The 13,410-nt window shown below is 58.3% G+C and overlaps 6 protein-coding genes across 6 annotated transcripts; all 6 read left to right on the plus strand.

The window, feature by feature from the left end:
• Nucleotides 1-206: 206 nt before the first annotated feature.
• Nucleotides 207-1,876, plus strand: KRP23_2874 (Retrovirus-related Pol polyprotein from transposon TNT 1-94; the record flags this gene model as incomplete). Its single annotated transcript, XM_067887656.1, has 2 exons — nucleotides 207-1,020; nucleotides 1,074-1,876. 2 exons carry the CDS (start codon nucleotides 207-209, stop codon nucleotides 1,874-1,876), a joined length of 1,617 nt encoding a protein of 538 aa, XP_067750228.1.
• Nucleotides 1,877-1,966: 90 nt separating this feature from the next.
• On the plus strand, nucleotides 1,967-2,884 carry KRP23_2875 (Retrovirus-related Pol polyprotein from transposon RE1; the record flags this gene model as incomplete). Its single annotated transcript, XM_067887657.1, has 1 exon — nucleotides 1,967-2,884. The coding sequence occupies one exon, from the start codon at nucleotides 1,967-1,969 to the stop codon at nucleotides 2,882-2,884; it is 918 nt and encodes a 305-aa protein (XP_067750229.1).
• A 349-nt stretch (nucleotides 2,885-3,233) lies between these two features.
• On the plus strand, nucleotides 3,234-5,320 carry KRP23_2876 (Retrovirus-related Pol polyprotein from transposon TNT 1-94; the record flags this gene model as incomplete). The annotated part of the gene is made up of 2 exons (XM_067887658.1): nucleotides 3,234-4,436; nucleotides 4,496-5,320. The coding sequence occupies 2 exons, from the start codon at nucleotides 3,234-3,236 to the stop codon at nucleotides 5,318-5,320; spliced, it is 2,028 nt and encodes a 675-aa protein (XP_067750230.1).
• A 90-nt stretch (nucleotides 5,321-5,410) lies between these two features.
• On the plus strand, nucleotides 5,411-6,328 carry KRP23_2877 (Retrovirus-related Pol polyprotein from transposon RE1; the record flags this gene model as incomplete). The annotated part of the gene is made up of 1 exon (XM_067887659.1): nucleotides 5,411-6,328. The coding sequence occupies one exon, from the start codon at nucleotides 5,411-5,413 to the stop codon at nucleotides 6,326-6,328; it is 918 nt and encodes a 305-aa protein (XP_067750231.1).
• Nucleotides 6,329-6,658: 330 nt separating this feature from the next.
• Nucleotides 6,659-10,794, plus strand: KRP23_2878 (Retrovirus-related Pol polyprotein from transposon TNT 1-94; the record flags this gene model as incomplete). The annotated part of the gene is made up of 2 exons (XM_067887660.1): nucleotides 6,659-8,125; nucleotides 8,185-10,794. The coding sequence occupies 2 exons, from the start codon at nucleotides 6,659-6,661 to the stop codon at nucleotides 10,792-10,794; spliced, it is 4,077 nt and encodes a 1,358-aa protein (XP_067750232.1).
• Nucleotides 10,795-11,137: 343 nt separating this feature from the next.
• On the plus strand, nucleotides 11,138-12,191 carry KRP23_2879 (Retrovirus-related Pol polyprotein from transposon TNT 1-94; the record flags this gene model as incomplete). Its single annotated transcript, XM_067887662.1, has 2 exons — nucleotides 11,138-12,090; nucleotides 12,158-12,191. 2 exons carry the CDS (start codon nucleotides 11,138-11,140, stop codon nucleotides 12,189-12,191), a joined length of 987 nt encoding a protein of 328 aa, XP_067750233.1.
• Nucleotides 12,192-13,410: the final 1,219 nt, after the last annotated feature.

Here is a 13,410-nt window from a genome sequence, read left to right on the forward strand (position 1 = left end):
GTGGCAGTCGCTGATTGGCTGAAGCAACTCAGTATCCGGTAAGGAATCCAGTAGAGTGTATCCAGTAGAGAATCCAGTAGGCTTAGAGGTAGCAAGGGAGTTTGCGAACTAAGGACCTAAATCAATCACTTTGCATTTTGCCATCAAGCGACCAAGCCTTTTGCGGCGGCGTCGACGGAGCCGCGCACGGCCAAGGTCAAGCGTTCATGGTCAACAATAACAAGCGCAAGGGCCGACCGGTGAAGAAGACCGGGGCGTGCCACAACTGCGGCAAACAAGGACATTGGATCGCGGAGTGTCCCTCGCGGGTCCAGAACGACGCTGAGCGATATCGGTCGCAGCGTGCGAACGTCGCGCAGGACGAAGAAGATCCTGGCGACTACCTTTTCTCGGTTGGTCGTACGAGCAGTACCGCCAAGCCGAGTGACATGTGGCTGGTCGACTCGGGTGCGACGCAGCACATGACGAGTTCCAAGACGTACATGAGGAACTACAAGACGATGGCTCCGGTGGACGTGCATCTCGCGGACGACGGTGTGGTTCAGGCGGTGGGGACCGGCGACATTGTCATGTCGATGAAGACGCCGCGCGGCATGAAGAAGGGTGTGCTCACGAATGTGTGGCATATCCCGAAGCTGTCGCGCAACCTGTTTTCGGTCGGCCGCTTCACCAAGGACGTGGGGCCAGTGACCTTCGAGAGCGACGGGTGCTTCGCGGACAACAAGGGTCTCAAGTGGCAGCTCGGCGCTCGTGAGGGCAAAGGGCTGTTCAAGCTGTGCATGACTCCGATGATGCCTGACGAGGCCAATGCGGCAAGTTCGAAGGATCGCCAAGGGGACACCACGTCGTACCTCTGGCACCTCCGACTTGGTCACATTGGCCATGGCGGTCTAGACGCCATCGTCAAGAAGAGCTACGGTGTTGGCATCGACATGACGTCGGTGAAGCAGTGGGAGCTGTGCGACGGGTGTGCACTCGGCAAGCAAACGCGAGTGAGCTACATGAAGTCGTCCCCGAACCGTGCGAAGCACGTGCTGGAGGTGGTTCACAGCGATGTGTGCGGCCCCATGCAGACGCCAACGTTTGGGGCAAACGCTACTTCGTCACGTTCATCGATGACAAGTCGCACTTCTGCGTCGTGTATTTGCTGAGGAACAAGTCCGAGGTGACTGCCAAGTTCGCGGAGTTTGTGGCGTTTGCTGAAACTCAGACCGGCAAGCGCGTGCAGACGCTCCGGAGCGACAACGGTGGCGAGTACACTTCCGGCGCGATGGCCAAGTTCTGTGCGGACCGCGGTATCGTCCAGAAGTTCACTCCGCCGTACACGCCTCAGCTGAACGGAGTGGCCGAGCGGATGAACCGGACGTTGGTGGAGTGTGCGCGCTGCATGCTGGAACATGCCGGATTGCCCAAGACGTATTGGGGTGAAGCGGTGATGACGGCTACGTTCCTCCGTAATCGGTGTCCGACACGCGCCGTCAGCCACGACAAGTCTCCGCACCAAGTTTGGACTGGCAAGAAGCCGCTGCTGGCCAACCTGAAAGTGTTCGGTTGCCACGCGTATGTGCACGTGCCGAAGGCGAAGCGCACCAAGTTCGACGCTCGGTCGGTGCGCTGTCGGTTCCTGGGGTACTCGGAGCACGATAAAGCGTATCGATTCGAAGAACTGGAGAGCAGTCGCGTGCTGGTGAGCCGCGACGCGCAGTTCATGGAAGACGTCTTCGACAGTGGGAGGCGTGACTACCATCAGAGGGAGGTGGTGGTCATTCAAGATGAAGAGACGACAGATCAAGATTCGTCGCAGTCGGATGAAGACGACAACGAAGAAGAGGAAGAAGCTGCGCGGGACGAAGACTTCGGGCCCGGCAACAAGTGACACCCGCGGACGCAGTCACTGGAGGAAGCCACGGAGGTTCCAAGTGCCAAGCGGTATGCGTCGCAGAGTCGACACCAGACTCTGGACGAGATGTCTGCTGCGGCTCAAGAAAGTCAGGACTTCGAAGCTGCGTACGTCGTGGATTCAGTGGGAGAAATGCCGACCACGTTCAAGTCGGCGATGGAATCCAGCGACGCAGTCAAGTGGAAGGAGGCGTGCGACTCGGAGTGTGACTCGCTGCTCAAGAACGACACGTGGGATGTCGTACCACTGCCGAAGGGACGCAAGGCGATCGGCTGCAGATGGGTGTTTCGCGTGAAGGAGAACCAAGCTGGAGAGATTGAGCGGTTCAAGGCGCGACTGGTGGCCAAGGGGTTTTCGCAGAAGTACGGCATCGACTACGACGAGACCTTCGCACCAGTGGCCAAGTTCACGTCCATCCGGATCGTACTGAGTCTGGCTGCCAAGTATGGTCTCAAGCTGCACCAGATGGATGTCAAGACTGCGTTCCTCAACGGTGTGCTGGACGAAGACATCTACATGGCACAGCCGGATGGCTATGTGGACGAAGACCACCCGGACCACGTGTGCAAGCTCAAGCGGTCGCTGTACGGACTGAAGCAGTCGCCACGCATGTGGAACCAGACCATCGACGACTTCATGCTCAAGCTGGGGTTCAAGAAGTGCGAGTCCGACCACTGCGTCTACCTGAAGCGTGACGGCCAAGACATGATCTTCGTGGCGCTCTACGTTGACGACTTGGTCCTCGCTAGCAGCAACGACGAGCTGTTGGAATCGACCAAGCACGCGTTGAGCAAGCGGTTTGAGAAGCCCTCAAGCGTGTGCTGCGGTACCTCCAAGCGACGCCTACGCATGGACTCGAGTTCTCACGGGAAGACAGCGTTGGTATGTGCGGATATTCGGATGCGGACTGGGCCGGCGACATCGAGTCTGTTGTCAAGAAGGCGCCTCGGGCAGCTGCCGTATACCGGTAGGATACCGGTATGACCTTCACTCAGTGGGACCGCAATCATTCCTGTGTTGACGGGACGCTGATGATGGGACGCGGGACACTGATGATGGGACGCTGTTTACGCTACGGGGATTACGGGACACGTGGGTACAAGATTGTGGGTACAAGATGGGCATCCACGTGGCAGTCGCTAATTGGCTGAAGCAACTCAGTATCCGGTAAGGAATCCAGTAGAGTGTATCCAGTAGAGAATCCAGTAGGCTTAGAGGTAGCAAGGGAGTTTGCGAACTAAGGACCTAAATCAATCACTTTGCATTTTGCCATCAAGCGACCAAGCCTTTTAAGAGGAAGTCGCGTAAGGCGCTGGCGATCATCTGTCTCGCGATGGAGGACTCGCAGCTGCCGCTGGTTCGCTCGGCCAAGGACGCGCATGATGCATGGTCAAGACTGGAAGGACACTTCGAGAAGAAGAGTTTGGCCAACAAGCTCTTTCTTCGTCGGCGTTTCTTCACGACGATGATGGACGAAGGTGATGATGTGCTGGAGCACATCAACAAGCTCAAGACGCTGGCGGAGCAGCTCGACGCGGTTGGCGCTCCGGTCAGCGAGGACGACTTGGTGATCACGCTTCTGGGCAGTCTGAGCGAGTCGTACCAGTTCCTGATCACGGCGTTGGAGTCGAGAGCCGACTCGCTGTCGTGGGAACTCGTGACGTCTCGGTTGCTGCATGAGGACATGAAGCGCAAAGAACAAGGTGGCGGCGGCGTCGACGGAGCCGCGCACGGCCAAGGTCAAGCGTTCATGGTCAACAACAACAAGCGCAAGGGCCGACCGGTGAAGAAGACCGGCGCGTGCCACAACTGCGGCAAACAAGGACATTGGATCGCGGAGTGTCTCTCGCGGGTCCAGAACGACGCTGAGCGATATCGGTCGCAGCGTGCGAACGTCGCGCAGGACGAAGAAGATCCTGGCGACTACCTTTTCTCGGTTGGTCGTACGAGCAGTACCGCCAAGCCGAGTGACATGTGGCTGGTCGACTCGGGTGCGACGCAGCACATGACGAGTTCCAAGACGTACATGAGGAACTACAAGAAGATGGCTCCGGTGGACGTGCATCTCGCGGACGACGGTGTGGTTCAGGCGGTGGGGACCGGCGACATTGTCATGTCGATGAAGACGCCGCGCGGCATGAAGAAGGGTGTGCTCACGAATGTGTGGCATATCCCGAAGCTGTCGCGCAACCTGTTTTCGGTCGGCCGCTTCACCAAGGACGTGGGGTCAGTGACCTTCGAGAGCGACGGGTGCTTCGCGGACAACAAGGGTCTCAAGTGGCAGCTCGGCGCTCGTGAGGGCAAAGGGCTGTTCAAGCTGTGCATGACTCCGATGATGCCTGACGAGGCCAATGCGGCAAGTTCGAAGGATCGCCAAGGGGACACCACGTCGTACCTCTGGCACCTCCGACTTGGTCACATTGGCCATGGCGGTCTAGACGCCATCGTCAAGAAGAGCTACGGTGTTGGCATCGACATGACGTCGGTGAAGCAGTGGGAGCTGTGCGACGGGTGTGCACTCGGCAAGCAAACGCGAGTGAGCTACATGAAGTCGTCCCCGAACCGTGCCAAGCACGTGCTGGAGGTGGTTCACAGCGATGTGTGCGGCCCCATGCAGACGCCAACGTTTGGGGCAAACGCTACTTCGTCACGTTCATCGATGACAAGTCGCACTTCTGCGTCGTGTACTTGCTGAGGAACAAGTCCGAGGTGGCTGCCAAGTTCGCGGAGTTTGTGGCGTTTGCTGAAACTCAGACCGGCAAGCGCGTGCAGACGCTCCGGAGCGACAACGGTGGCGAGTACACTTCCGGCGCGATGGCCAAGTTCTGTGCGGACCGCGGTATCGTCCAGAAGTTCACTCCGCCGTACACGCCTCAGCTGAACGGAGTGGCCGAGCGGATGAACCGGACGTTGGTGGAGTGTGCGCGCTGCATGCTGGAACATGCCGGGTTGCCCAAGACGTATTGGGGCGAAGCTGTGATGACGGCTACGTTCCTCCGTAATCGGTGTCCGACACGCGCCGTCAGCCACGACAAGTCTCCGCACCAAGTTTGGACTGGCAAGAAGCCGCTGCTGGCCAACCTGAAAGTGTTCGGTTGCCACGCGTATGTGCACGTGCCGAAGGCGAAGCGCACCAAGTTCGACGCTCGGTCGGTGCGCTGTCGGTTCCTGGGGTACTCGGAGCACGAGAAAGCGTATCGATTCGAAGAACTGGAGAGCAGTCGCGTGCTGGTGAGCCGCGACGCGCAGTTCATGGAAGACGTCTTCGACAGTGGGAGACGCGACTACCATCAGAGGGAGGTGGTGGTCATTCAAGATGAAGAGACGACAGATCAAGATTCGTCGCAGTCGGATGAAGACGACAACGAAGAAGAGGAAGAAGCTGCGCGGGACGAAGACTTCGGGCCCGGCAACAAGTGACACCCGCGGACGCAGTCACTGGAGGAAGCCACGGAGGTTCCAAGTGCCAAGCGGTATGCGTCGCAGAGTCGACACCAGACTCTGGACGAGATGTCTGCTGCGGCTCAAGAAAGTCAGGACTTCGAAGCTGCGTACGTCGTGGATTCAGTGGGAGAAATGCCGACCACGTTCAAGTCGGCGATGGAATCCAGCGACGCAGTCAAGTGGAAGGAGGCGTGCGACTCGGAGTGTGACTCGCTGCTCAAGAACGACACGTGGGATGTCGTACCACTGCCGAAGGGACGCAAGGCGATCGGCTGCAGATGGGTGTTTCGCGTGAAGGAGAACCAAGCTGGAGAGATTGAGCGGTTCAAGGCGCGACTGGTGGCCAAGGGGTTTTCGCAGAAGTACGGCATCGACTACGACGAGACCTTCGCACCCGTGGCCAAGTTCACGTCCATCCGGATCGTACTGAGTCTGGCTGCCAAGTATGGTCTCAAGCTGCACCAGATGGATGTCAAGACTGCGTTCCTCAACGGTGTGCTGGACGAAGACATCTACATGGCACAGCCGGATGGCTATGTGGACGAAGACCACCCGGACCACGTGTGCAAGCTCAAGCGGTCGCTGTACGGACTGAAGCAGTCGCCGCGCATGTGGAACCAGACCATCGACGACTTCATGCTCAAGCTGGGGTTCAAGAAGTGCGAGTCCGACCACTGCGTCTACCTGAAGCGTGACGGCCAAGACATGATCTTCGTGGCGCTCTACGTTGACGACTTGGTCCTCGCTAGCAGCAACGACGAGCTGTTGGAATCGACCAAGCACGCGTTGAGCAAGCGGTTTGAGAAGCCCTCAAGCGTGTGCTGCGGTACCTCCAAGCGACGCCTACGCATGGACTCGAGTTCTCACGGGAAGACAGCGTTGGTATGTGCGGATATTCGGATGCGGACTGGGCCGGCGACATCGAGTCTGTTGTCAAGAAGGCGCCTCGGGCAGCTGCCGTATACCGGTAGGATACCGGTATGACCTTCACTCAGTGGGACCGCAATCATTCCTGTGTTGACGGGACGCTGATGATGGGACGCGGGACACTGATGATGGGACGCTGTTTACGCCACGGGGATTACGGGACACGTGGGTACAAGATTGTGGGTACAAGATGGGCATCCACGTGGCAGTCGCTGATTGGCTGAAGCAACTCAGTATCCGGTAAGGAATCCAGTAGAGTGTATCCAGTAGAGAATCCAGTAGGCTTAGAGGTAGCAAGGGAGTTTGCGAACTAAGGACCCAAATCAATCACTTTGCATTTTGCCATCAACCGACCAAGCCTTTTCAACCGACCAAAGCCTTTTGGTTATGAGCCCAAGCCCCGTCTTCCCTGCCCAAGACCCCGACTACGCCTTCGCCATGGACGCCACCCCGACCACGACCGCCCGCATCAACAAGTTCAACGGAACCAACTTCCACACGTGGAAGTTCAAGATGCAGATGGTGCTCGAGGAGCGCGAACTGTGGGAAGTGACGAGTGGGGAAGTGAAGCTGGAGCACTGCACGACCACGGCGGATCAAGCGACGTTCAAGAGGAAGTCGCGTAAGGCGCTGGCGATCATCTGTCTCGCGATGGAGGACTCGCAGCTGCCGCTGGTTCGCTCGGCCAAGGACGCGCATGATGCATGGTCAAGACTGGAAGGACACTTCGAGAAGAAGAGTTTGGCCAACAAGCTCTTTCTTCGTCGGCGTTTCTTCACGACGATGATGGACGAAGGTGATGATGTGCTGGAGCACATCAACAAGCTCAAGACGCTGGCGGAGCAGCTCGACGCGGTTGGCGCTCCGGTCAGCGAGGACGACTTGGTGATCACGCTTCTGGGCAGTCTGAGCGAGTCGTACCAGTTCCTGATCACGGCGTTGGAGTCGAGAGCCGACTCGCTGTCGTGGGAACTCGTGACGTCTCGGCTGCTGCATGAGGACATGAAGCGCAAGGAACAAGGTGGCGGCGGCGTCGACGGAGCCGCGCACGACCAAGGTCAAGCGTTCATGGTCAACAACAACAAGCGCAAGGGCCGACCGGTGAAGAAGACCGGCGCGTGCCACAACTGCGGCAAACAAGGACATTGGATCGCGGAGTGTCCCTCGCGGGTCCAGAACGACGCTGAGCGATATCGGTCGCAGCGTGCGAACGTCGCGCAGGACGAAGAAGATCCTGGCGACTACCTTTTCTCGGTTGGTCGTACGAGCAGTACCGCCAAGCCGAGTGACATGTGGCTGGTCGACTCGGGTGCGACGCAGCACATGACGAGTTCCAAGACGTACATGAGGAACTACAAGAAGATGGCTCCGGTGGACGTGCATCTCGCGGACGACGGTGTGGTTCAGGCGGTGGGGACCGGCGACATTGTCATGTCGATGAAGACGCCGCGCGGCATGAAGAAGGGTGTGCTCACGAATGTGTGGCATATCCCGAAGCTGTCACGCAACCTGTTTTCGGTCGGCCGCTTCACCAAGGACGTGGGGTCAGTGACCTTCGAGAGCGACGGGTGCTTCGCGGACAACAAGGGTCTCAAGTGGCAGCTCGGCGCTCGTGAGGGCAAAGGGCTGTTCAAGCTGTGCATGACTCCGATGATGCCTGACGAGGCCAATGCGGCAAGTTCGAAGGATCGCCAAGGGGACACCACGTCGTACCTCTGGCACCTCCGACTTGGTCACATTGGCCATGGCGGTCTAGACGCCATCGTCAAGAAGAGCTACGGTGTTGGCATCGACATGACGTCGGTGAAGCAGTGGGAGCTGTGCGACGGGTGTGCACTCGGCAAGCAAACGCGAGTGAGCTACATGAAGTCGTCCCCGAACCGTGCCAAGCACGTGCTGGAGGTGGTTCACAGCGATGTGTGCGGCCCCATGCAGACGCCAACGTTTGGGGCAAACGCTACTTCGTCACGTTCATCGATGACAAGTCGCACTTCTGCGTCGTGTATTTGCTGAGGAACAAGTCCGAGGTGACTGCCAAGTTCGCGGAGTTTGTGGCGTTTGCTGAAACTCAGACCGGCAAGCGCGTGCAGACGCTCCGGAGCGACAACGGTGGCGAGTACACTTCCGGCGCGATGGCCAAGTTCTGTGCGGACCGCGGTATCGTCCAGAAGTTCACTCCGCCGTACACGCCTCAGCTGAACGGAGTGGCCGAGCGGATGAACCGGACGTTGGTGGAGTGTGCGCGCTGCATGCTGGAACATGCCGGGTTGCCCAAGACGTATTGGGGCGAAGCTGTGATGACGGCTACGTTCCTCCGTAATCGGTGTCCGACACGCGCCGTCAGCCACGACAAGTCTCCGCACCAAGTTTGGACTGGCAAGAAGCCGCTGCTGGCCAACCTGAAAGTGTTCGGTTGCCACGCGTATGTGCACGTGCCGAAGGCGAAGCGCACCAAGTTCGACGCTCGGTCGGTGCGCTGTCGGTTCCTGGGGTACTCGGAGCACGAGAAAGCGTATCGATTCGAAGAACTGGAGAGCAGTCGCGTGCTGGTGAGCCGCGACGCGCAGTTCATGGAAGACGTCTTCGACAGTGGGAGACGCGACTACCATCAGAGGGAGGTGGTGGTCATTCAAGATGAAGAGACGACGGATCAAGATTCGTCGCAGTCGGATGAAGACGACAACGAAGAAGAGGAAGAAGCTGCGCGGGACGAAGACTTCGGGCCCGGCAACAAGCGACACCCGCGGGCGCAGTCACTGGAGGAAGCCACGGAGGTTCCAAGTGCCAAGCGGTATGCGTCGCAGAGTCGACACCAGACTCTGGACGAGATGTCGGCTGCGGCTCAAGAAAGTCAGGACTTCGAAGCTGCGTACGTCGTGGATTCAGTGGGAGAAATGCCGACCACGTTCAAGTCGGCGATGGAATCCAGCGACGCAGTCAAGTGGAAGGAGGCGTGCGACTCGGAGTGTGACTCGCTGCTCAAGAACGACACGTGGGATGTCGTACCACTGCCGAAGGGACGCAAGGCGATCGGCTGCAGATGGGTGTTTCGCGTGAAGGAGAACCAAGCTGGAGAGATTGAGCGGTTCAAGGCGCGACTGGTGGCCAAGGGGTTTTCGCAGAAGTACGGCATCGACTACGACGAGACCTTCGCACCCGTGGCCAAGTTCACGTCCATCCGGATCGTACTGAGTCTGGCTGCCAAGTATGGTCTCAAGCTGCACCAGATGGATGTCAAGACTGCGTTCCTCAACGGTGTGCTGGACGAAGACATCTACATGGCACAGCCGGATGGCTATGTGGACGAAGACCACCCGGACCACGTGTGCAAGCTCAAGCGGTCGCTGTACGGACTGAAGCAGTCGCCGCGCATGTGGAACCAGACCATCGACGACTTCATGCTCAAGCTGGGGTTCAAGAAGTGCGAGTCCGACCACTGCGTCTACCTGAAGCGTGACGGCCAAGACATGATCTTCGTGGCGCTCTACGTTGACGACTTGGTCCTCGCTAGCAGCAACGACGAGCTGTTGGAATCGACCAAGCACGCGTTGAGCAAGCGGTTTGAGATGACGGACCTCGGCGAGCTGGAGTATTTCCTCGGGATGGAGATCAAGAACGACCGCGACTCCGGAAAAGTGACGGTGCGGCAGACCAAGTTTCTCAAGTCCATCCTGACCAAGTTCGGCATGCAAGACAGCAAGCCTGTGAAGACGCCGCAAGACCCCGGACTCAAGCTGACCAAGAACATGTGTGAGGGTGGCTGCCAGCATGAAGACACGATGAAGAACGTGCCGTATCGGAGTGCCGTCGGTGCTCTCATGTACTTGATGGTGGCAACGCGTCCGGACCTGGCTGCTGCAGTGGGAGTGCTGAGCCAGTTCTCTGCCGACCCGTGTCCGACGCATTGGCAAGCCCTCAAGCGTGTGCTGCGGTACCTCCAAGCGACGCCTACGCATGGACTCGAGTTCTCACGGGAAGACAGCCTGGGTATGTGCGGCTATTCGGATGCGGACTGGGCCGGCGACATCGAGTCAAGACGGAGCACAAGCGGCTACGCGTTCATGATGAACGGCGGATGCATCAGCTGGAGGAGCAAGAAGCAGCGGACGGTGGCGCTGTCTTCAACGGAAGCAGAGTACATGGCGCTATCGGAGGCGACACAAGAGGCAGTGTGGCTCAAGGTGTTCCTGTGCGAGCTCGGCGAGATGGCAAGCGATGAAGCGGTCAAGATCTACGAGGACAACCAAGGCTCCATCGCGTTGGCCAAGAACCCGCAGTTCCACAAGCGCACCAAGCACATCGACATTCGCTACCACTTCGTGCGCGAGAAGGTGGAAGACGGTCAAGTGGTGCTGCAGTATGTTTCGACAACGGACATGCTGGCGGACATGATGACGAAGGCAATTCCTGCAACGCAGTTCAGTGTGCTTCGGAGCAAGCTCGGGATCCAAGGTGCAATCGCTGTCGAGTCGAGTGGGAGTGTTGTCAAGAAGGCGCCTCGGGCAGCTGCCGTATACCGGTAGGATACCGGTATGACCTTCACTCAGTGGGACCACAATCATTCCTGTGTTGACGGGACGCTGATGATGGGACGCGGGACACTGATGATGGGACGCTGTTTACGCTACGGGGATTACGGGACACGTGGGTACAAGATTGTGGGTACAAGATGGGCATCCACGTGGCAGTCGCTGATTGGCTGAAGCAACTCAGTATCCGGTAAGGAATCCAGTAGAGTGTATCCAGTAGAGAATCCAGTAGGCTTAGAGGTAGCAAGGGAGTTTGCGAACTAAGGACCCAAATCAATCACTTTGCATTTTGCCATCAACCGACCAAGCCTTTTCAACCGACCAAAGCCTTTTGGTTATGAGCCCAAGCCCCGTCTTCCCTGCCCAAGACCCCGACTACGCCTTCGCCATGGACGCCACCCCGACCACGACCGCCCGCATCAACAAGTTCAACGGAACCAACTTCCACACGTGGAAGTTCAAGATGCAGATGGTGCTCGAGGAGCGCGAACTGTGGGAAGTGACGAGTGGGGAAGTGAAGCTGGAGCACTGCACGACCACGGCGGATCAAGCGACGTTCAAGAGGAAGTCGCGTAAGGCGCTGGCGATCATCTGTCTCGCGATGGAGGACTCGCAGCTGCCGCTGGTTCGCTCGGCCAAGGACGCGCATGATGCATGGTCAAGACTGGAAGGACACTTCGAGAAGAAGAGTTTGGCCAACAAGCTCTTTCTTCGTCGGCGTTTCTTCACGACGATGATGGACGAAGGTGATGATGTGCTGGAGCACATCAACAAGCTCAAGACGCTGGCGGAGCAGCTCGACGCGGTTGGCGCTCCGGTCAGCGAGGACGACTTGGTGATCACGCTTCTGGGCAGTCTGAGCGAGTCGTACCAGTTCCTGATCACGGCGTTGGAGTCGAGAGCCGACTCGCTGTCGTGGGAACTCGTGACGTCTCGGCTGCTGCATGAGGACATGAAGCGCAAGGAACAAGGTGGCGGCGGCGTCGACGGAGCCGCGCACGACCAAGGTCAAGCGTTCATGGTCAACAACAACAAGCGCAAGGGCCGACCGGTGAAGAAGACCGGCGCGTGCCACAACTGCGGCAAACAAGGACATTGGATCGCGGAGTGTCCCTCGCGGGTCCAGAACGACGCTGAGCGATATCGGTCGCAGCGTGCGAACGTCGCGCAGGACGAAGAAGATCCTGGCGACTACCTTTTCTCGGTTGGTCGTATGAGCAGTACCGCCAAGCCGAGTGACATGTGGCTGGTCGACTCGGGTGCGACGCAGCACATGACGAGTTCCAAGACGTACATGAGGAACTACAAGACGATGGCTCTGGTGGACGTGCATCTCGCGGACGACGGTGTGGTTCAGGCGGTGGGGACCGGCGACATTGTCATGTCGATGAAGACGCCGCGCGGCATGAAGAAGGGTGTGCTCACGAATGTGTGGCATATCCCGAAGCTGTCGCGCAACCTGTTTTCGGTCGGCCGCTTCACCAAGGACGTGGGGTCAGTGACCTTCGAGAGCGACGGGTGCTTCGCGGACAACAAGGGTCTCAAGTGGCAGCTCGGCGCTCGTGAGGGCAAAGGGCTGTTCAAGCTGTGCATGACTCCGATGATGCCTGACGAGGCCAATGCGGCAAGTTCGTGTTGTCAAGAAGGCGCCTCGGGCAGCTGCGGGATACCGGTAGGATACCGGTATGACCTTCACTCAGTGGGACCGCAATCATTCCTGTGTTGACGGGACGCTGATGATGGGACGCGGGACACTGATGATGGGACGCTGTTTACGCTACGGGGATTACGGGACACGTGGGTACAAGATTGTGGGTAAAAGATGGGCATCCACGTGGCAGTCGCTGATTGGCTGAAGCAACTGTGGTGTTGTGATTCACAAAAACTTCGTTAGTGCGGCTTCCACGCAACAACACAACAATTCGCCGAGTCAGGTCGGCGTTGTTGGGCTTGCGCAGGGTTCTGTTCGTTCCCTTTGCGGTTCGGCCCAGCCGGGTCCAGTTGAGGCCCTGCTCTCACTGAGTACCAATCCAAACTCCAGAAGCTCGCCTGAGCGGGGCAGCTTCCGTTCCTCAAACCCTGTGACCTCCACCAAAGGATGGACGTCGGCGCGCGAGCGCTTTTACAGGTCACCGAGCGCAGAGTACGCTCAGCTAGAAGATTGCGGTGTCCTGGGTTGTGCAGACCCACCGACTCGTCGATTCGACGAGGTTTGTCTTCGCTGGTAGCGAGAAGTGCCCACCCCGGGCCGACCTTGATCTCTTGGCGCTACCAGTCGATTCCCCTACAAGCTATGCCTCTCGGGGAACGACGGCAGACATAATCCAGCCCACGCAGGGACTTACCGGAAAGTATACGCTGTTCTTGGACTTAGAAGATTCTGCTCTGTTTTGTTATCTCTGTGTCTTCGGGGAGTCCCTTCGGGCTCCCCCCTTTGGTCTCCTATCGATCCTATACAAATACCTAGTGAAATGGAGTCGTTATAGATCTCCCTGCGACTCTTCGCTCAGCTTCCTAGTTGATCTTCGCCGAGTCGGGTCGTTATGGATCTCGGCCGACCCTTCGCTCCGATTCCTGATTTATCCTCTCCCAAATGGAATAACTCCCAAA

This window comes from Phytophthora ramorum, assembly GCF_020800215.1.
Source record: "Phytophthora ramorum isolate Pr-102 chromosome Unknown Phyram_PR-102_s0002, whole genome shotgun sequence".
In the NCBI taxonomy this organism is placed as follows: Eukaryota; Oomycota; class Peronosporomycetes; order Peronosporales; family Peronosporaceae; genus Phytophthora; species Phytophthora ramorum.